Here is a 27,938-nt window from a genome sequence, read left to right on the forward strand (position 1 = left end):
TGAAATTTAATAATATTATTTCGTTATGTATAACTACAATAATCTTATGACTAGAGTAACAATAATAGTTTATCATATAATATTAGCAATTTGTGAAATATAACTTGAGAAAATGTATTTAATAGATAAAGAAAATTGTTTATTTTAATTAGTCATCATTTTTCTCGAAGCGACTGAGATAAAAATATCACTGTGTAATAAATATAATTGTTTTATTTACGAATACAATTTTTACTTTAAAATACTTAACGTTGTTAAGTTACTGGTTAATTACATGGATACTATATATGCATTTGTGTTACTCTTATAATATTATTTTTTTTTAACTGTTGTAATAAATATTTTCTGTCTCTATTGATTTAGGACATTTTATTATATTGGTATATTCCACACTTATCCAGTAACTATGCTTTAATATATATAAGTAAAATCTTTGTGAAATATAATCGAGACAGATTTGTATGTCTGATTATTTTAATTTGTCTGAAATTTACATAATAACCACAATAAAAATATATTGGCGTATTCCTAGTCAAGATTTAATGTATATGATTTTTCTAAATTTGTTCAACATAGTGAGAAAATTGTTTATTATAAAGAATATTGATTTACTAAAGTTTTATTTAACAAACTCCCAGACGTTTGGCATTGACTCGTATTGAACTTTGGTGTTAATAAAAACATCGTAAGAAAAAAAAAATGATATTTAATTCCTTATACAATCCCATTTTGTTACGTAAATAAAATGAAAAGAGATAATTTAAATGTATTTCTGTAAAGACACCTTAAAACTATAGACTAATCGGATTTAATAAAATACAAAAATTATTTTTTGTGATGTTGTAACAGTGAAAGAAAGACAAAACTTAAAAATTGTGTTAACTCATGTAATTTATATTTCATTCTCTAACGTACATACAATAAAAATATTATTGGTAGGGAATAGAACGTCAACTCCGTAAACTTTTACCCCCTTTATTTTTAAATATACAATATATCAATTGTACAGATTTCTAACTAAAAATATGCCTTATTTTATCCCACTTTAAAGACAATTTGACAGAAAGGGACGAAAGAGAACTTTAGTTAAAATAGTGAAATTACACTGATTAAGTTTTTTATGAATAGGGAGTTCATGGAAAATATATTTTTAAGCACCAATAACGTTCCAATTCTAGCTATAGATAATTTCTTAAATTAAACTATTAAAAAACTTTCGTAAATAAAAATTTAACCTTTATATTCCTAAAACTTAATGTAAATATCACACTGGCGTAACCTCGTTACGTATAATATATATATAATTAAATAATTTAAATTTTTTCTGTGCGAAAATACACTTTCGTCATTTACATATCAGATTTATAAATTATTGTATCAATTAACGTTTTCTTTAAGCCAACTTTAAGCGCAATTGATATTAAATATTAACTACGTCGTGTATATAAAAAAGGCAACAAATGTTGTCTGAAAACAGTCAAAGTAAGGGAACTCCAAATTAGCATGGATAATTAAAACAATAAAATTAACTTACAATAAAACGATAACATATTTACGTAATACATATTCCTCATAACCTATTTTTCCTTTTTTATTTGTAAGTATAACTTTGGCAAATTTCATCAACTTCAGAGATATGTGATGAAAGTAATGCGGCTTTTCGGTGAAATTCAACTATTATACAAAGAGTTGTGATCTTGTTTTAAATAACGCTTAACACGCAAGCGAATTGAAACCATAGTTTTTAAAACTGAGGGTTCACAATTGCTTAAAATGTTTCAATGAAAGTCGTACAAAATACTTTCTAATGTGAACTGTTCATTCTGTTCTTGATAAATCTGCCAATAAGTTTAATAGCTCTAAAGGCGTAGTTAGGCGAAAGTCTTTGACGTAGCAAGTAGTAAGCCACTAGGTTCAATGTGAGCAGCATAACGAATAACATGCACATGTCAAACCAATAGCATACTTGAGACATACCCATTAGCTTGACGAAATACCTGAAAAAATATCTTATTTAACTACAATTCGAATTTATTACTTTATTCTTCGTCACACTTATAGTAGTTTAAATTCCAAAACTTACTAATAAAATCGGTCAGGTTGAATGATTTAGAAGTATTTTGCAGCGAGTCTAAGGACTAATTAAGTTATTCAATTATTATATATTTATTTTAAAAAGTTTTTCCAACAAGCATTACAGTACAAGCTTTCATTGAATACACAAATATACTAATTAACTAATTGTACACCTTTTCATAGGCAAACACAGCATGCTTTATGCTTAATAACTATTGCTATCAGAAGTAGTACGAACTATAAATTTGTAATCTATTTGGAAATTATTTGCGAAACTGTGATAGTCAGCGCTAAGATACTCACTTAACATTTTTATATTCGCAATAATCTACGTCCTCGGGACATACCAGGTCTGCCCTCGAGTCTCCATAAATGGCAACAATCAGTCCTTCGAGTCCATATCGCATGAAAGAACAGGCCCTTGCCATCTTCCAAATTATAGGAGGTGGGTCATCACCGTTACCAATACCATATACTGATAATAACATGAGAGGAACTGTTACTACTGGACCGACGAACATTGAGTTCTGAAACATTTTTTAAATAAAAAATGCATGCAATAAAAAAAATAAGACTTTCTTACTATGCAAATATGGTCATAGTAAGTGGGGCTGCGTGTGATTAATTTTAATTCTGATGAAGGGAAATTTATAGCTTCTTTCCACGGAACAAAAATTTTAATGTGCTTCTCATTACATAATGTGGAAATAAAATACATTTTATGAATGATACAAATGAAGACTATTTATTAACTTAAACTTAAATGATTCAATATCAACTCCTTTACTTACCACTATACTTAATGTAGAAGATATAACAGTTCCCATAGATTCAGCAACTAATGCAACCAGTATACAAGTACTAACGAACATCAGAATTCGCGTTAGCTCCATTGGCTGCGCAGTGGCAGGATACACAATAGCCAAGTATATAAGAGTGAAGAAAATTGTCGCAGGCGTCCTTGATACAACCATGGCCGCAAAGTATGGTTTCAGGCCGTACCATCTGTTAAAGTACTCCCGTTTTATAAGCATCACTTCTGTAGGAACTGAAAAGAAAATAATTTAAGAAATTCCATTGTTCACATATTTGCGCTTTTTATTCGGGATGCGGTATGATAGCAAACAATAATACTGTATTTCAAACAGCTTCTTAAACATCTATCGTTTTGAACATTATCCTCAATACAGCTCTAAATAAATTACACTAAATGTAAAAATAGAACCATTTCATATGAACATTTCTGTTTTTGACGTTCATAAGTGTACATTGTGTAACCTATATGAATAAATGATTTTGAATTTTGTTTTTTTTTTAAATCTAATAATTTGGCAACAAGTCAAAGTAAACTTACAAGCAAGTAAAATAGGCATCATCGGTGTGTACAACATTGCAAGGATGCAGGCAAAGCAGAATCCAAAATTGTATAACGTTTTCGAACCGTCAAAGCCGATGTTCGTGAATAGAGATCCTATGATAGTTCCAATGAAGAGGTGCATAGAGAACCTAAGCCACAAGTAGCCCTGTAAGTGAGACAATAATTATAAAAATCACAATCAAAGTATTAACCATTATTCAAAATTATTATTAATAGTTGTCATTTTGGACGCAGTTAAATATTTTAACAAGGATTTCGTAAGTTAGGTTTTAGATTTCTAGCCAAAATTATGTCAGCAGAAATGTTTCAACTTTTTGAGACATATTGGTTTTAGATATAAATCTTTATGGTATATTTTAAATATGCTGTAATTTTTGCTTATTCAGGATTTCTTAGACTTATGACGGCGGTTATTTTCCTAAATTATCGGAGACACGCCCCGAGAGTATCGTCAAACGTTGACACTCTCTTAGTATTTGATTTGATTAAGTATTAGAACAGTATTTGATCGGTTATTATAGAGTGAAAATTATATATTTCATTTTATATTGGACCTCTTATAACCTACTAATAACGCGATCAGACAGATCTGCGGCCGAGAAGCTATGCAGTAGGGGGAGTGTCTATTGTACGATTTTGAAAGTACGAAATATAATTCATATTTAAGAGCGAGTGGGTGCCTGCTAGCTAGCGTCAACTCTTGTTCCTCCTGATGAAACTTTATTATTTAAAGCAATGAATTATTGACCTAAAATCGTTAACTTACCCTATTCCTGAATGTTTGCAACACCATTCGTCTAGCCAGCACCTTGAACTGCTGGTACCCAGTACTTTCGTAATGGTAATTGTGTTTCTCTATCACCTCTGTATTCAATTGTTCTATCTCTTCTTCTCCATGCTGGTACTCTTCTATAGCGTAGCTTTTCCACCGTTGGCATCGACCATTTTCTACTCCTTGTACCATTTTATCAACATGGGATCCATATTCTCCACTTGATACTTCAATTACTAAAAAACATTATTAAATCAGTGTTACTTTTTTATTCAATCTTTGTAAAGTTGGTTTTATCTTTAATCTGTATGCTTAGATCTTTTAATTATGATGGGGATAGCTAATAATTTTATAATTATGTCAAAATCCACTCATATAGTTACTTTTCAAGGACTATATTATGACGCGAAACGTCGGGAGAAATTTAAATGTGTAAAAGCTATGTTAATAAGAAACAATACTACTATGACTATTTTTCTTTTCAACATTATTATATTGGATATAAGTAAGGATAGTGAGTATATGTATTTTTGTTACTGTATCATAGTTACTTACTAAAATCAGCTGGATTATACGTCGTCGGACACGGTAAGCCTATTTCCTGTAAGAACGGTACAACCCCAGCTGAAGTTCCCTGATAAGCGCATCTGCCATCAGCTACAACGTATACTTGGTCAAATACAGAGAATAATCGCGCCGAGGGCGTGTGGACTGAACAAATAACAGTACGGCCTCCACGGGCAACCCGTTTTAATAGCGATACGCAAGTCGATGATGCCACGTCGTCTAATCCTCTGCAAAATTATCAATACCTTCGTTTAAATTAACGTTTAGGTTTAATGGTGCTGTTAACGTATTGTGTTTGTCCCCAAAAACTGTGATGAAAAATGACTCAGTGGACATTTTCAGCAACTCCTTGGAGGGCTTTCAGTCGAATTAGCAACCTTGCATTGTTAATTATCTACTATTTGCTAGTTATATTCTACCTATTTGCTACTTATGTATTGTCTTTTTTAAATTCGCTGACCCGTGCGACTTCTTTGATACAAAAAGTCGTCTCGTGATTTACTACGTCCGCTTTGATCACGAGTATTGCATGGATCTGGTTAGCGATGCGCATGATTTTTTAAGTTCAGATGTTATTCTAACATATATTTGTTTGATTTTCCTCGTGTAACATGTATGATGTTTAAGACCATAAATAAAATAATACTTTGATTGAGTCTTAGATTTTAAAAGAAAATCAGTCAGTTGCTGGCCTTTAAAGAATTCGTACGCTCTTTTCTTTAATTATAAACTATAGCTAATTAACTTCTATATACATACGTGGTAGGCTCATCAAGGAAAATAACAGGCGGATTGTTAACCAATTCCAGAGCAATGGCAAGACGTTTCCTTTCGCCGCCAGACAGATTTTCAGTAACTGTGTTTCTGGCTTTGTTAAGTCTGAGAAGTTGAATTATTTCCTCCACCTGGGAAAGCAGAAATTGTTTATATTACTTCTTTTATGGGGTTTCCATTACTGATGTACGTAGTACCTGGCCTTAGACTAAAGTAAGTGATCTACTACTACAATAAGTTATATATGAATAACAGTTGCCGTACATTTGGTTGTATATTTGTTTTGGAAAGCCAATTAATATTATTTTATAGATTAGCATTGCCGGCCAAGACGTTTACGCATTCAACCATACACTTCTACCAGCATACACTTCCTGACGCCTTAATGTTCGTATAATATTTTTGAACTGGATTCATACCAATGCCTAGGCTTGCCCGTATCTGCTGATAGGTCACTCTCTTATCTTCCTCTATCATGCGTCGCACAGAACTGATGTTATCTTCAGTAGTCGCTGTTAAAGAACGACCCGCACGCGGGTCATCATTGAGATTGCTAATTCCACGCTTAAACTCGTTTAACCAATTGTAAATAGTGGCACGAGATGGGGCTTCATTAAGGAATGCTAATCGCAGCTTTGTTGTTGAGTAACCAGAACGAAAGTCACAATAAATCATTGACCGAATATTTTTCCGGGTTAGTTTCATTTTCACGTGATACAAGAGTTTTAGATTTGCCACCAATTCACAAAAACAAATGACAAATGAATGCAATATACTATATTAGGTTACCAAAGAGGTTTGGTTTTCAGTGTTACCCACGTATCATAAACATTTAATAAATGACTCTGACTGAGTACAGCTATGTTTGACAATTTTGTAAAACGATCGTTTCGTTAAAGAAACATCAAAAATGATTAAAAATGAAATTTATTTGTTTTTATTTAGATTACCAGTTTATCTAATTAAAATACTTAGAACTGAGACTAGGCGAAAATTTTAATATTTAAAATGTAAGACCTATGCAATTCGCATGCGTCATTTCCTTAACAATTAAAGTCACTAACCTAACCCTAGGAAAATTACCTGACTCACAACGCTTTAGACACGTGATAATTATGACACAAATTACTACAGGACCAAACCAGTTAAACTGTTATTAAAATATAATTTTACTAAGCGATTTATCCTTTATTAACATTCAAATTTATATTTAATTCTAAAACGAAACGTGACAAGGGCTAGCATCAATAGTTGTGTTGCAAAAATGGTGTAGAATTGGTTTTCGAACCTCTCTATTGCATCTATATCTTCTTTTTTAAAATAAATAATTGAATAACTTTACGTAAATAAACAAAAATAACCGTACAACGACAGTCTTCTTGGCCCTGTCCAAGTTATCGCCAAGCTTCAAGTCAGCAGCCATCAACATCGCTTCTTGAACGGTGATGAGGGGCTGTAGGAGATCATCTTGCATGATATATCTGGACAGCTTCCTGAAGAGATTAACGTCTCTGGGATTTCCATTGGTGCTGATTACCCCCGAAGCACCTAAAACTCTGAAATTCAAAAATTATTTCTTAAATTCGTTACTATCATTTATTTAATATCTGATCGCAGTCAGCGCGAACTACGTTTCGCCTTAAATGTTTTTTTACTTAGCCTACCTATTAAGTAGCTACAGACAAACATAATGAAACTTTTTAACGCTAACCTATAGATACTGTTAAATTTTCCGGAATGAAAAAATAAACCCAAACTTGTTTTCCCCTTTTCTCTCCATACAAACTAATAATATTAAAATAATACTCGATGTGGTCCAACCGTCTTCGAGGTTTACGCTTAACAACATATAGTTAAAGAATTTTTATTTATTATATGATAACTCAATACTAACTTGCAGAAAGTAAAATGATTTTCTTATTCTTCTTATGGATATTTAATTTATATACAGGTATCTATTAAAATAATTGCTGGACACAAACATGTAACAGATAATGAAACGATTATAATTTTCTTAACGAGTTGATAATAATACATTTTAATACTAGTTGTATTCCGATAGATAGTACGTGCAGAATTTATTACTGTTGTCAAAGGTTAATTTAAAACGTAAAAATTAATTATAATTACAATCATGTATCACCAATGTTATTTAAATAAGATATAATGTATATTCATTTAATTAAAAATTTAGTAATTATTTTAGTATCTACTCAATGCAAGTAGCAGAGTCGAACAAAATCTCATTCTTAACTTGGCTGTGTTACTTCGACCCTGAACTCCTCTGTTGCCACGAGGCCTCCAGAACGCTAAATCCGGTCCTGCTCCTCATAATTTAATAGAACTATAGAGTAAACATTAAAAAATATAACAAAATATCTCAAACAATCTGAAACATTCTGGCCCTTACCAACGGTTTCACTCGCGTGATCTTTAATCAAAAACTTTAAAAAAATGCGTATTAGATCGAATATTTTACAACCCTTTATTTTTTAATCTGAATATTACCTGTAACCAGCTAGGACATTCAGCAATGTGCTCTTTCCCGCTCCTGAAGGACCCAAGATGGCAGTTAATTGCCCAGATCGAAACTCTCCATTAATGCTGCGCAGGATAAACTTGGATACTGGAAAAGGATATAAATAAGTTGCCAAGTCTCTAAAATGGCCCGCGCCATACGTATATAGTGCGCTGTAGATAATGTCAAGTGAACCGTAATAATGCGTGCGTCGATTGAAATGCCTTGAAAAAAGACACAAAAATTTCTCTAGTTTTGGTGAAAACCAAAGAATGTGCATATGTTAATGTCATTGTGAATGCATCGAAAACAAGCTTCAGGACTTCTATACAATGGACATCCGCTGACAAAAACAAATGAGGTAAAATGTATATTTTAATAAAAAATTCAAACTGTCATGGCAACTCGTAGTGACCTTACGTCTGATCGCCTGACCTCTAACTCCAGACATGTTTTGAATGGGTGTGTGTGTTTTGATGAAAACTAGAATCGATACCTGTATTTCTTTTAAATTTTTCTCCAGGAAACCATAAGATAAGACAAAATTAAAATATATTTGTCTTTCTAATTGGTAACACGATTCGATTACGACATATAACGTGATTTATGAATCGCCTTAAGCCCCGTAAGCCTAGGGGCTTCATGATTAATGTTTTCTGTTATTCTTTTGTATGTTCACGTCACTATTTGTAGAACGTGTGGAAAAAATATTGCTCATAAAATTAAAGCTGTATACAAATAAATAGCAATTAAAATATTTCCCTATACAATTCATAGACTGTGTTTATTTTTGACATTAACAACAAATTACTAAAGAAATCAGCAGAGTTGCAGCTCCTTACAAACGTTGTGTAAAACAAAAAAACTTGGCGATTAAAAAGAGTGGCGGAGAGTTTATTGCCAGTTTATCTTCTCTTCCGTTCTACGCCCTTGATTTGAAAACTAGCAATAAATGTAAAATTGGAAGCATTTAATGTATATTTCTTTTTTTGACGTTCATGAGTGTACATTGTGTTACTAATATGAATAAATAATTTTTAAATTTTGACTTTGGTTTGATTTCAGTTTTACCTTCTAAATTAAAATGGTGTGTTTTTAAAATTCACAATTATAATGAACTTGACAAATTTCAAAACCTTTTGTGACAATTAAGATTTTTTATTATAATTATTACTAATAAATAATAGATGTATTTCGTAACCAGTGTAACATATACATTAATAATTAAATAAAGTCAGTCAGGGTCATTCAATTAACGATATTCATACGATAGTTACTAGTTTAGTTAATTGTATAATATTGATAAATACTTGTTTTTTACTAAATTTAATACCTACTTATGTTCTTGTTACTATCATTTTATTGCTTTCAGTTCCTTTATTGATTGATAAAGGTTTAGTCTATATGTTTATTGTTTTAAGTAAAATTTAACAACTTTAAGACAAAATGAGGATTGGCAAAAAAAAGCAACACAAAATTACAAAATATGACAGCACTCTATGTCCATTGTAATGTCCTCTATTTTCGCGGATAGTTTGTCTTGGATTTTAGTTTGGATATTATTGTAAATTAATTATAAGTTTATAATAATACATAGCTTCAAGCCGGTAAAAAAGTGTTTTCTTTAAATGTGTAAAAGCTATGTTAACAAAAGACAATACTATACACATTGTTTTCTAATCCTCAATTTTATACCTGATATCTGATCTGACATCTGAAACTGAGTACAAGAATGTTGTAATAAAAAATCACTTTTTATAACACCATTAGATAACGTCACTGATTAGGATCAAATGTCAGGAAGCAATGTTCATGTGGCGAAACATATGTTCTGTGGTGTCATATTCGCGTTACTATATATTCTTAATTCTTATGTTTATAGATAATGCGACATAAATCACGAAGTATTAACTTTAAGCTAATCTTTTTAAAATCATGGGCAAGATCCTTTCAGCATATCTCGACACATACATATATTTCTGGTTTAGCTTATGTTTCATATTTGAAGAATTAAACTGTGTATATTATAGTATTAGTATTATTGATACCCCTGTGATGAAGACCTCATGCTTTCTAGGAGGTATTAAGAAATGTGCATGAAGAATTTACAGATCTTGTAGATCAGACCTTATCTTATTAGTATCAGTTTGAACTAGTAAATAATTCAAAAGTTGTTAACCTTAACTGTTCGTTTGATGCGTAATACATTTAAATTAAATGTTAAAAGAACTATATTTCTTATTGAATTTTTTTTACATGGCAAAGTTAATATATACGAACGAGCTACACGTAATTTTGTCTAACCTTTAATTCCCTTTTGAATTGGTTAAACACACTATTATTACGACTTTTACATGGAAATGTACTAAATAATTGAATTAAATTAATTTAACAAAGTATGTAATTGATTGAGTTAAATTAATTTAATTACTTTGAAATAGACCGAGTTGTCTTTGTAACGAACTCTGAAATCATAGCCTTGCATTAAGTATTTAGTTTCATGTATAAAATAACGTCATTGCTCTAACATATAACTAGTCTGGTATAGATACGGTTACATAAAAACTTTTCTTATCTTTTAACGTTTTCATTATTTTGAATTTGGAACACGTATATTATTTATTAAAAAGAATCGGAATTACGCCATTCACATATTTTTTCGTGTTCATTATAAACTTACAATATGGAATGAGGTGTTAAAGAATATAGGATTATATAGCGCCTTGCACAAAGTGGGTATGGAGCCGTCGGTGTTATTGGAGACACTTCAAAAGTTTGGTAGCAGCCGACTGTTCCTACATCGTACTATCAACAGATATAAGAACACTTCGTCTGTCGAAGACCAGAAAAATCGGGGCGACCGCGTATTGTTAGGTAGTTCTAACAGCAAAAGGCTGTTAATGCAGTTAAAGCAAGAATTCATCGAAACCCCAATTAGGAATAGGGATAAATCTTATCGCAAGACTTGAAGACTCTGTTGTGTACCTATTATAAAACAAGACCTGAAGCTCGGTGCTTATCGTCGATATACTAGACATGCCCTAAATCAATCTTTACTTTAAAGAGAGTGGATCGATCCAAACTCATACTGTCGCAATACGCAGGTGAAAAGCACAGAAAAGACTCAAATAATGGTCAGTTTTAGAGGACATTGCCTGCTCTTAACGACACGGCGACATTGAGACTCTTAAAAAATCTTTGGAGCAAGTAGTGGCGAAATTTCCCTTGGAAACCGTGCGTAAATCCATAGATTTGGTGGCCAAACAGATTAAAGGCCTGTATAAAAGCCAAAGGTGGCCATTTCGAATAGAATATTTTTTTATTTATACTTCATTAAAAATATGCATTTTCATTTGTAACAGAACATATGGCTGTATTAGATAGATAGTAAGACCTTTTGTAGCTTATAATATTTTAAATAAAATAAAAATCAACCCGTACATGGTTTTTCTTCTAGGAGGCGAATAATAATAATATAATAATGGTAATCCCAGACTTAATAAAAAACGAACCTCGCCGTCGGATTTTAACAATAACTAGGATAAAAGGGTGGTTGTGTTAGTTCCGCGGATAATGTACGTATTGATAGGTACTACACCTTGTACACTGTTTTGCTGAAAATAGATCGGTGTACAAAGGATGTAATAATCCAAGTTAAATTAGGTAAACAGCTGACTCCCAACTAGTTTAAAGCAACGGATATTTCTAAGGATGAAAATTATGTGTAAATGATTAAACAACATCTTGAGGTAGTTTACAGAAGATAAATAAGCACCTTTCCATGAAGAAAAATGATCGACGAAATACACTTAGGAAAGTATCAATAATTGATTTAATTGATTCATTATAGGAGCTAGGAAGTCCATGGGAACGCGTTACTAAATACTACCAAATACCAATTATATAGTAAGCTCAATTGAAGTTGTGAATCGAAAAGTTATGCGCACTCACGTGCGGCTCGGCCTACTTACAACCTGGCACGTGAATGCACTACCGCTCTATAGTTGACTTCCATTTTGCTCCAAAGAGAGACTGAAGGGCTTTCCAAAATGTGTAGTCATATTTTTATTTTTTTTAGAAAACTTATTAATACAAAAATTTAATTGAGAACATGATATCAAAGAACAAAACAAGAAAACATAAAAGCTACAGTTTGTAACAACTTATCAATTACGCGATCCTTGTGAATTCAGATAATGTCCAACTACATGTATCAGTCTTATATATACGATAGTAAATAGGGCTTCCCTAAAAAAATTTGAACGCGTTCACAGCACTGCTGCTTGCGACCAATTTTTGTACAACCAAAGTCAAATAGCCATACTAACGCCTGGCTTTCATCAAAAAAACAAGGCAAGTCGTAATTCTGTGGAGCAAAATACAAACGAGTTCTCGACATATTATTTCATTATTGGATATTTCAGTTATAGAAACCGGATGTTAATAGATACCACATTTATAAGAGTCGTTCCCAAGTGTATTTAACCACTTCGAAGATACCGTACACCGGCATTCACTTTTGCAAGAATACATGCAACGCAATCCGGTAACTTGCCGCTACGGGCACACACTAATATATCCGGTCTAGGAAGTCTTACTTACTTTTTGTTAGATAGTTACCTGCCTGATAGTTGCCTGATACTATGGTTACCATTAATTTTTATATAGAATACCATATTCTTATGTTAATGTCCAGAGAGATATAATAAAAAATATTATACATATAATAATAAGAAATAATTGACGACGAGACCGCAAATATTTGTTAATTAATATTACACGTTACTCGCTACCTTAAGTGTTGTTGTACTGTTCTGATCGATCAACGAACCTTTACGAGGCTCTCAAAGCTATTGAGGTTACACATACATTGTAATGACACATACTGTGTTTTTCCACCCCAAATAAGCTAATGATAAAATACGCATCATACAGGTTTTCTCACCCAAGGCAATTTATGCAACTTGCCATTGACAAAACGGAGGGGATGAGTTTTTATGTCAAGCTGTTCCATGACATTGTTTTGCATGTATTGTTACTAAGATGAGCGTAACAAGACACCATTTGAAAACTACTAAACATGTCTCACATCTAAGCCAATTTAACAGTAATTTTATACGAGTAATTGACGCAAGAAGATTGTGAATAAATATATATATATACCTATACCTAGTTCAGCCATAAGTTGTTACAAATGAAAATGCAGTTTTGTTAACTAAAGGGTTGTCTGGGCTAGATGAAGTCCAGTCTTCAGCTCTTATAAAGTCCGTAACGTTGTTTTTAAGTCAGGCTTAGGTAGTTCGTGCCTTGTGCAGGAAAGTCCACGGTATATTTTTAAAAAGTGTATTGCTGAGAGGTTATACAACATGATCCAAGACACCAACTGTAAGTGATCTACATATATATACATCGTATATACACTTTGCTTGAAGTTTTCACTCCTTTATCACAAAAATTTAGTTTTGTGACTGCTTGATAAAACACGCCCAACCAAACCAACACACACGCAGGATGATGACCACTTGTACATTTCCGACCATTTGAGCAGATTCTTTAGAACGGAGAGCATACATTTTATAATTAATTAATACTATTCAATAATTTTCAGAGTTATTAATGACTCGGTTTTTTTAATGTATTAATAGATTTAATAATTTATCCAAATTTTTGTACACTCTTTAAAAAATCCTAATTTTAAGTAATATTACTCGATTAAACCGCTCTGTATTTCAGCATCCGTAGCTCAAAGTTAGAATTATTACGAATACCTACCGATTCGCTATCTTCTATTTTAAGATTGCCCGTTTACACCAAATCCAGGCGGTTTAAGTACTTTGTTAAATGTTATCGAATAAGCATAAAGCTAAAACCCATATGCAGAGCAAATAGCCGTGTTATGTTCGCGGTTTCCGTACCAATAATGAAGGTTCATACACGCTAAATCACTATATTTTTGGTATTTTGTAAACCAATAATCAATATTTATATAGTTACACTAACTCTTATATAAACAATCATTCTTGTTCAATGTAAATGCCTTCTATTAATTTATATTTGTTTTCAATTTGGCATGTTTCTGTGAACACATTTTAATTAATGAATCATAAAAAATATTTGTGATCTTCCGAAATTAAATTAACACAATGACGTAGGAAATTTACATTATTGGCGTAAAAAATATAAAAATATATGTATGACTACAACATGGAATGTGAATAAAATCTTAAACCGATACCGCGACGATATGTAATCTTTATACTATTAAATAGTATTCTATTTCTTTTTAAATCTCGTCTTGTATGTTAGTATCTATTAATCTTCGATGCGTGTGTTGTAATAGAACTTATTGTAATAATAACTTATACGGATGGACCGGAATCCAAAAAGGTTTAAATTTCCAATTAGATGTTATTATTATTTAAGACGTGTGTACAGGACAACGTTTCTCCGATCCACTATTAAAAATATAATCATTTCTATTAGGACTAAAAAATTTAGTCATAAATTTTCGAAACTAGAAGCCAACTTTAACCAATTAAATAACTTTATAAAAAAATAACTTCTCTCCGAGTTATAACTAACAATAGTTCACAAAAACGACATCACACTATAGAAAACGAACGAAAAATCTTTCCATTCATGAGCCCTTCAGATAGTATACATTGCAAGACACTAAGGACACATTAAGTGTATGTGAACAGTTTTTTACGTAAATTACGTCAAGTGACAATAGTATTTTAATTTTAATTCATTATAAGTGCTGCTGTTATGTTTAATTATACATTTAATAATATTAAAAAAACCAGTGGCGCTGCAACCTTTAAGGTTCCTGGGCCTCTGATTTCTATATCTGTTTCGTGATATTTGTTTTCTATTATGCTGGCACTCGCCGTCGATATTTTGGATCTAAGACATGCCGGTTTTCTCGCAATGCTTTCCTCGATCCTACGAGCGCGTGTTAAATGCGCATAGGCAGAAAGTACATTGCACAGCCGGGGTTCGAACTAATGAACTGAGTGTGCCAACACTGCTCATAAAAAAGTATACCGGTATATTTAACTATAGAGAAAACATTTTCGCACAACTTTCTCAAGCTTATTACGACATTCACCTTTTCATCCTCATATCGCAAAGAACTCGTTTTTTTACTGTCACACTAGGTCCCGATAAAATCAGATGATTTTTAAAATGTATTTGCGTCGACTGAGGATGGAGCCTATTTCACAGATTGTAAATAACGTTGAAAATATTTAAGTGACTTATTTGCTATTTAGAAGAATATAAGAATTATATTAGAATAATCCAGTGTATAGATTCAATAATAAACGAACTCAGACTAGACTCATCAATTAAATGCATTTTGTGTTTGGTTTGATTTGGAAGAAAGAAGAAAATACTTCATTCTGTTTGTAAGAAAAAACTTGTTCATACTAACTAAAACTTTGCCTTGAAGGTATCTGAATCTTGAGTCTAGAACAATCTATCACTCATTACAATTATATCATATAAAGGTCATTAATATAATTACTTAGTCTTTTGTCAATCGAAAAATACAACTCTCACTTATTAACAAAGTTTGTAGAGTTAAAGTCACCTAGGTTTGACGTGTAAGCTTTCTAAAACGATTGGCCAATATTTCGTGGCTAGAATTAGCTCTAACCTTGGAGACTGATCGCTCTCATACTTCGGTTCAACGACTTGTTATATAGTGTATTTATTTTGCTGTAGCATTACATAATACCTAATATCCTATCAAAATTTTACAAGAACTGAATAAATTATTTAAGTCAATCTTTATTAACTGAATAATTCAATAATATAATTTCTACAGCGCTATTTCTGCAACACATGCAGAGTGTAGACTAATATGCACGTATTTTACTTCATTACCCATTCTCTATTTACCAATATATTAGGTCCTTACATATGAAATTGGCGTTTTGTATGGGAGGAACCAAAAGTCGAATATTTTTAAATATAATATATTTAATTAATCAAAGTATGAACCATTGTTTTCTATGCACTTTTGCCATCTCATAGGTAGTTCATTGATCCCTTTACAAAAAAAACCAGTCGGACGGGAATCAATAAAATATGTGAAGGCGATTTGGACTGCCCCATCAGAGTTAAATTTTTTCCCTTGCAAGAAGTTGTCCAAATTTCGAAAAAAATGGTAATCTGTTAGAGCAAGGTCCGGGGAGTACGGAGGATGTCTTAGACATTCCAATTGAAGCTCTTCTAATTTGGTAGCCGTCTGCTGTGCAGTGTGTGGTCTAGCGTTGTCGTGAAGTAGCAGTGGCGTGGAGCGATTGACCAGCCTAGGTTGTTTAGTCGCTAGCTTTTCCATCATGGTTTCCAATTGCTGACAATAGACATCAGCCGTAATAGTCTGGACAGATTTGAGAAAACTGCAATGAACAATACCGGCACTAGTCCACCAAACGCTTACAAGTAACTTTTTTGGGGTTAATTTTTCGCTTGGGGCAGGATTTGGCTGGCTGGCCAGGATCCAACCATTGCGCTGAGCGCTTCCGATTATCGTAAAGAATCCATTTTTCATCACAGGTAATGATTCGGTTTAAAATACCTTCATTATTGTGCCGGTTCAGTAATGTAACGCAGCAGTCGACGCGCGTTTGCCGGTTTTCTTCAGTCAATTCGTGAGGTACCCACCTTTCAAACTTTTTAATCTTCCCAATTTGCTTCAAGTGAATTAAAACAGTTTTATCACTAACACCGCAGCCTGCAGCTAACTCGGACGTGGTTTGCGATGGATCCGCTTCCACAATAGCCTTCAATACTTCATTGTCAACTTGGCTCTCAGGCCGTCCACGGGGCTTGTTCTGCAGGTCGAAATTTCCAGAACGAAAACGTTGGAACCTAAAACGAACTGTGTTTTCTTTTGCAACATGACCGCCATACACATCATTCACCCTTCGAGTCGTTTCCGCAGCACTAGTGCCACGGCGGAACTCGTACTCGTAAATAATGCGATACTTTAAGTTTTCCATTTTGTAAAATGAGTGACGCAAACAGAAAAAAACAGAAGAAAAAACAAATGAATGACGGTCATCGAAGCACAAACACATGAGTAAATAGCTGTACAAATTTGAATTTGGAATTCCGTACCAAAGAGGAGAACATCGTGATTAAAGTGGCCAGTACGAAATACGCCAATTTCATATGTAAGGACCTAATAATATAAGCGATAAATTTAGTTTCCAAGTAATAAATTATTAGCGTCAAATAATGGCTCCACAAAACGTTTATACGCATTTATAAGCCCTAATGTGTGCGAAAATTAAATAACATTCAATGAATACCTCATCAATTTAGCAAAGACGTTTTTTCCATTATATTTTTGGTTTAAACATTCAAAGTACAATGAAATATTATATTAAACCGAGAAAAAAACTTTGAACACAGTTCAATGGAAGTCTACACGTGATATGTCCTTTGTTTTTCAAGCTCTACACGTGAGACAGAAATACTTTATTAAAGTTTAGGTATTTTCTGCGAATTGTCAGTTTTTTTGCATTTGTAATAAATTATAATGAATCGTTTATAAATTTAAAAGTATATTTTTAGATACATGCATCACATGCAAAAATAAATAAGGAAAATACCTTTAAGGTTATTTCTAAGATTAAATATGACAACAACAACTTTTTGTCAAGTTAAAAAAGATGACAAGTGACGTGCACAAGATACTGCTAACAGACTGCTACAGAAATATTTATGGGGATATAATTATTTTATATTTAAGTTACGATACGATATTGTAACACGAGTGGATGAGTGAGTCTACATAGATCGCTATCTAATTAAAATATGTTCCTTATAAATGAGACAGTATATGAACCTTAACCTGTACGATAGCTAATTGAGTTTTTATTCATATTAAAAAGGGGCAAACGGACACGAGGCTCACTCGATGTAAAGTGACACCGATGGACCCTCTCAAAGCAAGGCCGTCGCAAGTGCGTTGACATCCTTTGCCGTTGCAAGGGTACACTCTTTTCTAATAAAACTAACCTTTTCCATTGGATACGGTGTAAGATAAATCTTGAAAGCTGAGGTTTATTGGTGGTCGTTGCGGAAGATGAGAGAGGTGGGCTCGCCCCAGAGGTGATGACATCTGTATCTCCATTGTTTGACTAGCTTCTCATTATCTTTCTGAAACAAGAATTAGAGTAAAAATGTATGTATACAAAAATAGTGACAAGTTAACTAGAATAGAACATATGCATAATAAAATTTCCCCGTACTAGACTCTAATCTAAAGTTAGTAATTTTTTGAGAAAAGGTATACTTTCTATAATAAAATCCCATAGGCTATTTGACAGGCAGTTTCTAATTAATTTGCGATATTTGTTAAAAAATAAGCGCAGCAGTGGCACGATATTTCGGCACCACTTGCTGTCGTGTGATACCTTTTTAGATTTTTGTACTTGCTGTCTTGTGGTGATATTTTCTCGTGCCAGCTTGTTGAGCCTGGAGGAAGGGAGATGCGTAACATGCGCACTAGGTTTAGTTTTATTAACTTGTAAGCCGGAGAAGTCATGCTTACTCAAATGTGACTGGGGCGGTGGCATTGTGTTTATTTCCCTCAAATATGGTTGAATAAAGCGATGGCTGGCTCACACGTCATGCCTGTGAATAGGTACCGCTTCCAGAAACTGGACTGCGAGGTTTCTATTCAGTTTTGTTACTTAATACAAATAAAAAGCGGAGCGTATCTCCCTCCTTCCTGGTTTCTTCCATCTATGTTTGCCATAGTCATTTTGTATGATTTGTTTGATATTTTAAAAGAGTACCGACAGTTATTTACGCCGGCTTTTTTATCTGTTTCGCGATCATTTGTTTTTTTCAAATAGGCAAGTAAACATTTGACTTCTGTGCCCGACACACGCCTTAAGTCTAAGGTAAGTCTTGTGTCTAAGGTATGCCTATTTTCTCGCGATGTTTCCCTTCACTGTACGAGCAAGTGTTAAATCCAGACACAAAGTACATTCGTTCACAGCTGGGAATCGAACCAACGGCCTGAGTCGCCCATGCTGACTGTACTACGCCAACAATGTTTTTTAGTTATTCATTAATAATTCATTAATGATTAATAAAAACAAATGGGCGTGTCTTTAATTAAAATGTCGTTCATCTATCTATATTAATTTACAGATCATTGCCCTATTCATTTATAACGGATTATAGATTTTTACTAAAATTTATCGGCTATTCCAACAAATATCTGTTATTATAAAACGACAGTGAAACAATTTTGAAAGCCGGTCCCAGCTTCGCGCCGCTGTATATATTTTTATGCCATAAATTCCTGCCATAGGCATAACTCATGTAGAATATTGATTATCATGCTTTAAACAGTAGTTTTAGAGTTTTGCTCATACGACTCATCAAACTTGACAAAATCAACAAATTATACCAAAGATTATAAATCCAAATTCAAATATTTAATATAACCTTCTATAAGTCATCAAATGGTTCTGATAATATCTGTCAATCATTTAATTATAAGTGAAACAGTTTTTGTAAACATTCTTGTTTGCGGATATTAAGTGTAGTGGAATTAAAATATTATAATTAATTCCACTATTCGATAACGTTACACACAATTGCACGTGCTATAATCGGTTAAGTAAGCGTCCATAACAGTTATATCTGACCTATAAATACAAAATATTCATGGAACAAAGTACAAATTTTTAGTTATTTATTTTCCTAATTTACATTCGTGTCATCATAACCTACGATGAACTTTAGTTCTTTTAAATTTATTTTTATTTTAATTTATAATATCAGTTGTGCTCAACCAAATTTAAATTAAATTGTGAGTTAATTTTTTTTCTTTAGTTTATGAGATTACTTTTTGGTATAAGTTCTAAGTAGAATTTGTATGAAAAGCGTTACTGAGCTGTTCCTTACCCTCATAATATATAAACCTCCAGGTTATTTTCTAATATATAACGTATTGATTAATTAATATACCTATACATGTACATATAACAAATATTAATTAACAATGAGTTGGGAAGGTTAGTGCGATGTTAATATAATTCAAATGAAATAAATAATTCAGACAAGTCAACATGACAATGTCAGCTAGTTAACAACAGACATTACATTTTAAAACAATACAAATGCTATGGCTATTGTGTGTACAAAGTTTATGTTTAAAATTTTCATTTGATAAATGAAATTATGGTAAGCATAAAAAAGATTTTCATAATTAAAAGATACATATAACAGTTTTCAGTTGTTTTTATTTACAAATCCTTTACTTATTAATATCTATATTAGTTAGGTTAGGTTACGTAAGTCTTGTCTCTTATCCAGACCCACACTTATTATGGCGGTATTTGCTTACTGTATTCTATTACTATACAATGTAATTAGGCCTTAAAGTATTCTGTTGACGTGTGACGTGACGGACCTTTTGACTTAATACTCTCTAATTCATACATTTTAAACTCGAAAAAATCTATTCTTAAGGATTTCGTTATAACTTCTATACCGATTCCATTTATATATAAAATATCTTAAGAGGCCAATTAAATATAACTAAAAAAATATTAAAATATGATTACAAACTGAATTGCAAAATAAATTATTTTATAGGGTTTGCACAAAATTATATTCAATAAGTCTGAGAGGCTACTAAGTACTATATTTCAAACCCCTAAGTGATAAGGGGTGTCCACGCCAAATTTGATTTTATTATTTTTTAGACAAAAGTTTTTGTTTTTTTTTTTTTTTTATGATAATTTATATAAAAATACATACAACCCGTAATTTTCACCCCTCTACGATCATCCCCTATTTTATTGTAGTACGAGTAGATAGGTTATTTTTATTGAACTAAAATAATATATCCTGAAAATAATATACAAAAACGAGGACGAAAAATAATATACAAAAACGACGTTTATCGGGACGGCTAGTAATATATAATATAATATACGAGTAAACACATATTTGCTTAATTTTTAATTACGATCAAGTTTTAAAACTAAATTTTAAGATTAATTTAAAATGTCAACAACAATTCGATCAAAAACAAATTTTCATTTATCAATTAATGTATATAAATTAAAACAGTATTGTTGAGAGAGTGGAAAATTCATGGGGAAATTATGACAACTGATGTTATTCGACTTTCAAATGTTTATTAAATACTAATGATGGGAAAATTGGTTGAATATCAAATTATAAAGACAAAGAAGTTTTATAATCCTAATGACCCAAATAATTATATTAACATGTAATTTAATTTAAGTTTGTTTAATTTTATTCATTTTTCACTATTCTTAATAATAAAGTAAACTACTGTTGATCTATGTGAGAGGCTGGTGACTTTGAGAAAACTAGACTCACCAGCTTTTTATCGATCTAAAAAAAGATAGAAGTAGATGCATAAAGTATGATAAAATGGCTTTCAAGCCCAAGTGTTTGGTTGTCTTTTATTTAGACATTTATCTATGGTCACAGAAATAAAAGACTAATAAAACGTAACTGGCATAAAGTCAAAACTATTGCCATAATATTTAAAAAAAGTAAAAAACGTGACTGTGACGGTCTGACAACACCTGTCAAAATTCACAAGAATTTGTTGGAGACCGGAGTTATGACTGCCTGTATGTTTAAAGCACCGTAAGGAATAATAACGATCATTGTACACTCTACTTGACTATAAACAATATGAGTGAAATGTACATCATACTATTTGGCTTGAAATTGTCAGAAACTTATAGTTATTTCACGTTTGTATTACATATGTAAGTTTATATTGCAATAAAATAAACGTGATATAAACTTACCTAGCTACCCACACAACATGTTTTTGTAGTAAATATTATTACTCGTTAAAATTATTTGCGAACAATCATAAAAGCTGTATAACTAATAAATCTTGTCGAAGCATTTTTGATCCTTCTGACCTGTCATAGAATGTATATATCATTAAAAAACTTTAAACGTTAAAATTTATTAAGTTTCATTCGTTTTCCTCTTTTTTATTACAAACCGAGTTACAAGTATTTAATTTACCACGGAGTTGATTCTTGAAGCTTACTCCTCAAAATCCACGGGATTTGTGACATACAGAAAGCCTAGTTAAGTATTGATTTGACAACAATATAAAGAACTCACGGTTAAACTTAAATGTTCTCATCTGAACTAACTTAATAGTCTTTGAAAATACTAAACTTTATTCATAAGAAATAATAGTTTATTATTATTTTTTAATTTAATACATATAAAACTGTTTACATTTATTATTCAGTACTCCTAAATAGAAACATTGTCGAATAAAATTATCAATTTGTACTTTGCTTTTATTGTTAGGTTGATTCAGGAAATAACGTTCCAATATCACTATCACACAGATGGCGTTCCAATTGTACTCCAGATAACTTAATTTCATATTTGTTGCTACTGGTATGCTCATGGTATATAGTTTGTATTATGGCATGTGCGCATAAAACTCGCTCTTTCAGTGAAGGAAATCATCGCGAGTAAATCGGCGTGCCTGAGACGCACAAAGTTGTCTACGTCTGTCAGGCTTATAAGGCTGATCATCTATGTACCTATTAAAAAAACAAATGTTTACGATGACATATTATGTTAAACTAATAACTCTAAACTCTATAATTTGGTAGTATAGGACGAAATAATGTATTTTTTTAGATTAAAAACCAAAAAAATATGTCAGTTCATATTCATATAACAGATATCAAAATTATATAAAGAAATGATAATAAATGGATACTTGTATAAATTTAATATTTTATTATATATTTGATTTTTTGCAATTTGTAAAATTTTGAGTATCTGTAAATTACATTAGCGAGAGACAGAGAGACCTTTCTTTTTCATTCTACCATTGATCATATATCAGGTTTTATTTAAGTATACAATTATATAAAATCTCTTTTAATATACAAGTTAGTTCAATAGAAATATGAAAAAACACTGTTTTTCATATATTTTAATTCAATATTAATCTTCATAATAAGTGTTCAGTGTTCGTCTAGTGGCTTCAGCATCCGACTCTCATCCTTGAGGTCGTAAGTTCAATCTTCAGCTGTGCACTAATAGACTTTATTTCTATGTACGCATTTAACATTCGCTCGAACGATGAAGGAAAACTTGGTGAGGAAACCGGCTTGCCTTAGTCCCAAAGTCGACGGCGTGCGTCAGGCACAGAAGGCTGATCACCTACTTGCCTATTAGATTAAGAATGATCATGAAACAGATACAGACATCTGAGTCCCAGACCTAAAAAGGTTGTAGCGTAATTGATTGCTTTTTACTTTTTAATTAGCATTTACGCAATGTTGTATAACGAATGCTAAATTAATAAGAATATTTTATGGGCATGACATATAAGCATGTGGTGACATTTTCCACACATCATTTTCTATGACAAAACAGGTACGACAACATAGTAGCCTAATAAGTTACTTAGTAAGGTCAAGTTTAAGCCTTGAAGTTTATCAAGTTGAAGAAATTCAATACAAAGTACATACTATGAAGAAAACCTCTCTCGTTGATCGAGTAGTGTAAGTGTAAGATTCAAGGATAACTAACTCCCTATACATTCCTTTGTCTGTAATAAGTTTTTGATTTACTGAAGTAATACTTACCACGGTGGTTTCAACATTTTATAAGGCTATAAAAAACCTATCCATTTTATAAGCCAAAATTCGAGCCATTCTAGACGAATGTTTAATCAAGATTGATGCAGAATTTTACACGTCACCAGCGCAAAAATATTTGAAGATGGCTTGGATAATTAAAAAAAAACTACAAATTTTCAAATAAAAGCATTAACTGACTTGATAATTTTTAATGTAACAAGATAAAGTAAAACAACTCTTTAAGTATAATGTACTATATAAAGTGATTAGGCGTAAGAGACGTTCCAAGGTCTCCGAAAACATCCGCAATGTCACTTTTTGGCAGGGAATTTTCCTATAACCAACGTTTTCGTATTTTTTATACGTTGTTTGTGCTATGAGATTTTTTGTGCGCCATTAATTCTTCAGTCAAGATGCCAATCAAAGTGAGGCTAAAAATAAAACGCGAATATTTGTCATAGGAATTTTTTTGTCTTAAGCTTCTCTTGAACCAACTTGAAGTTGGTTTTGAGTGCTTTCAACCCCTGAAAATGGGTCATCCTAGGCCTCCCAATAATTGGGATTATTATTGTTTCGCAGAGAGGCGACCAATATGTGAATCAGTTAACTTCAAAATACTTTTTAAAGTATAAAGTTCTTAAAACATTTTGTTTATGCAACGTATTAGTATTAGTAAATAAATTTAAAAAAATAATAATTTTGAAGTGAAACTTCTTTGTCGGCGTTGGAAAAAAAATACCGTCACATTGTTCGGTTACGGGTCATATTTTTCTTGTCCCTACCACGGTTGATTCGAAGAGTACTTTCTCCAGCGGAGTAGGGGAGTAGCATGTCGATTAACAATGATAGTAATAATTATATTACAAAGAATGAAATTCCGTAATAATCTTAGTAGTAATAAGGTAAAATGAAATAATTGTATTATTTGTATTCATGTATATGATAATAAAAGCCTTTTGTTAAACTTTATATAATTTAACCAATTTCTGTAAAGTTGTACATAGTAGATCATTTTTCGAAAAAAAAGGTCATACAGAAGTTTCACTTCTTACGTGTGTACACTACGTAGTACACGCATATATATATTTTTTTAAATTATATTCTATGGCAAATGCATTGAACTGCGGAAACCTAACGCTTCAAGCGTTCCGCAATTCAACCTTCAATATTCTCGCAAAATATCAACGATCAAATTTTATTCTAATTTTAGATCATTCGCATCGGCAGCCCAGTAACCTTCGTCTCTTGAACTAAGGCCAAGGACATGTAATGATAAATTTATGAGTTTGATAAGCAAAAACACATTTTAATAATAAGAGTATATACCAATACAAGTTTAGCAACGGCAATTTAATGGGTTGTGACAAGGATAATAGAATATAAGTAATTATACATGTTATGCTAGTTTATATAGCATTATTATCCATTTAGTTAAGCAATTAAGTTTTAGCGAAACACCTCCTTAGAGACACGTCCACAGACTAGACTATTATAACTACTAGATTAGACAATTTATCCGGGATCTGAATCTAACATCATAGGAAGAATAAATCATGATTTACAGAATATTATTCCAAAAAATAAAAAGCACATTTTATCCTCGCCTGTATAATGTATTTCTTTTATAGAAGTCCATGGCCATCAGAGAAAAACACATAACATCATTTATGATAACTTAAAATGTGGTATCAATGAATAAATCAGGAACCAGAAATGTCGCTTACGTAAGTAAATTTAGGAGGTATCTCTATCTGTATTATTTTTATAAAATTATTTAACATTTTTAACGCGGAATCTATTGAAACAAATCTATTAATTTGTTAAACAACGCTACAAATATTTTTATTATTTAAAAGGCATAATTAAAGCCAATATAAAGACTTATACTCTTTCTACTAAAGACCAATTTTTCAAATTCAAATGGCTTCTTATTTATTAGCTGATAGAAGTGAAACGGTTTTCTTATTTCTTACCAATAACTAACTTCTTTAACATGTGCTGAGAAGGAGATGGTTGCTAGTACTTACAAACACTTAGTAAAAACACCTTAGCGATATGAGTGTAAGTTACATCAATAAATTATATTTTGATTTGATTTTATATTCTTCTCATTTTTTAAATTTCATTAACTCGGTTTCGCTACTCCCGAGGTAATTAGACAGTACGGCACGCCAAATGTCTTATTATAAATATTAATTTTTCTTACTTTGCTATACCGATAGTAGAACTTAGAACTAGATTACGATACGGTAGGAACGTGTGAATTACGCATTATAAGGTAAATTATTTTTATGCGACTTACCTCAGTTAAAACTAATTCATGATATTACCATAAACCTGTCATGGAAAACAGCTAATTAAATCACCCTTAACATTCCTAGAACACAAACAAGTTCGTTAAAATTTTATTTTATTTATTTACCTAAATTTAAGAAAAATAGAACTTTTAAAATAAACAAAAACCTGCCGGAAAAATATTGAATAATACTTAAATTATACATAAGTTTGACATTTGTTTACAAAATGTTTTTTTTAACATACTTGCGAGAATTATATTTAAATGTAAGAAAAAAAGAAAAAGTTAATATATGTAAATAATTACTTATTCCGTTTAAAATAATTAGGCCTTTTATACGTTATGACTTCCCATACGTTATACTTGAATATTGATTGGTGCAAGATTTGTTTATTATCTATTTCAACAAATTTCAATAACATTCACAATTTACTTTTATTAATATTTTATCAATATATCAATGGTTACGCGTCGTGATAACCGTATTGCATATAAATTCTACAATCCGAAATTAATTTCCAAATTTTAAAATATTGTTGCATTATTTTCGACCATTAAACGAAAAAAATGCATTCAGCGAGCGACTATCATCCGTGTGATCGTAGGTTAAAACCCGATCTTATGCACTGTCTATGTGCGCATTTAACACTCGCTCGACGAAGAAAAACATTGTAAGGAATCCCGTATGCCTTAATCCAAAAAGTCTATTACTAACTCTAAGTTACTAACCAAGAAATTACGAAAACTCAAACAACGGAACGGTAAAATTCTAGTCAACTGTTTGACACCGCAATTTTCTAAAGAACAAAAGTCCAAATTTAATTGAATCACATATGTAATGGTTTTACGTAACTGTAATGGTATAGTTTTTCTGGAAAGAATTATATGATTGTAGAGCGGTATTTTTTGTTTGTTTTTTTTAATAAAGAGTTTCATAGAAAATGTTCCTAGCATGATACCGTAATGGATTGGAAACATTCCTAATTCCTCTGCATCCGCATATAATTTGAATATAATGTGAGTGAGTGTATGTGTGTGAGTTATTTAACAACTGATGTATTTTTAATTTCTTTCCTAATGACTTTAAAGTAGAAATATTTTGTTTATCATACACATTTGCAGATAATTAAAAGGTTACCTTTTAAAAGGAATTCTTCGTATCAGTTCACAAAGTTTTTATTGATTAGTTGTAGGGCTTTTGAGTTATTTTTGCTTAGATTCTGCGTACTAAGTTTTTCCCGACATTCGTTTTCTATTGTAATCAATTACTTATGTGAAAATATAATTTTATCACATGGAGCCAGTTTGTGTTTAATTACTGTTTTAGATGTTTGAAATCTTGTTCCCCAAGAAAACATCGATATAAAATCGCGTAGTAAGATATAGTTGACATTTAAAAAAAATTATACTTTTAGTATATATTTTTAATGATCCTTTATCTTTATTTGATATATAACCCACATAGCCTTGTGTAAAATATACTTCCGTCATCAAATTTAACACAAAAATATTTTTAACAAAGGTCATAGAAATAATTACAAACACGCGACGCGAAATTATTTAATTTATAAATATTATCTAATAAATAAATAAAATATCCCGACTGAAAGACATTAATTAGTTATTTGCAACGTTCAAAAAATGTTTACATACAATCCTCAGTAAATAGAATACCTTCAACGTAAAACGTAAAACTTTCATATACATAATTTCTTTTCTTTGACCTAATTCTTTAACTAAATAAATAATTAAATATGATGGTGTAGAAAATAATAAATATACTTACATAATTTTATTTTTTACTGCACTGTATTTAAATCACATATATATTCGTTTAGTATTTATGTGATTACTAGCAATGTGGCGCATGCGCACGAGTCTGCCGTCGCGTCGGAACGAACTGA

General features: G+C 31.5%; 1 protein-coding gene across 1 annotated transcript; it reads right to left on the reverse strand.

Moving 5' to 3' along the window:
- Positions 1 to 270: 270 nt before the first annotated feature.
- LOC123718894 (ATP-binding cassette sub-family G member 1-like) lies at positions 271 to 27,935 on the reverse strand. The gene is made up of 11 exons (XM_045675862.1): positions 27,821 to 27,935; positions 18,121 to 18,261; positions 8,076 to 8,193; positions 6,934 to 7,123; positions 5,553 to 5,698; positions 4,782 to 5,020; positions 4,221 to 4,462; positions 3,431 to 3,599; positions 2,868 to 3,124; positions 2,380 to 2,603; positions 271 to 1,997 (listed from the first exon to the last, which is right to left on the reverse strand). The coding sequence occupies exons 2-11, from the start codon at positions 18,233 to 18,235 to the stop codon at positions 1,805 to 1,807; spliced, it is 1,893 nt and encodes a 630-aa protein (XP_045531818.1). The 5' UTR covers positions 18,236 to 18,261; positions 27,821 to 27,935; the 3' UTR covers positions 271 to 1,804.
- Between the last annotated feature and the right edge of the window lie 3 nt (positions 27,936 to 27,938).

This window comes from Pieris brassicae, chromosome 2 (assembly GCF_905147105.1).
Source record: "Pieris brassicae chromosome 2, ilPieBrab1.1, whole genome shotgun sequence".
Classification (NCBI taxonomy): Eukaryota; Metazoa; Arthropoda; class Insecta; order Lepidoptera; family Pieridae; genus Pieris; species Pieris brassicae.

Coding starts and splice junctions, on each gene's coding strand:
- LOC123718894 (XM_045675862.1), bottom strand. CDS start 18,235: ATGGAGATACAGATGTCATCACCTCTGGGGCGAGCCCACCTCTCTCAT. Junction 8,194..18,120: donor CACCGTATCCAATGGAAAAG/GTTAGTTTTATT, acceptor ATCCTTTTCCAG/TATCCAAGTTTATCCTGCGC. Junction 3,600..4,220: donor TGCAAACATTCAGGAATAGG/GTAAGTTAACGA, acceptor TCTCACTTACAG/GGCTACTTGTGGCTTAGGTT.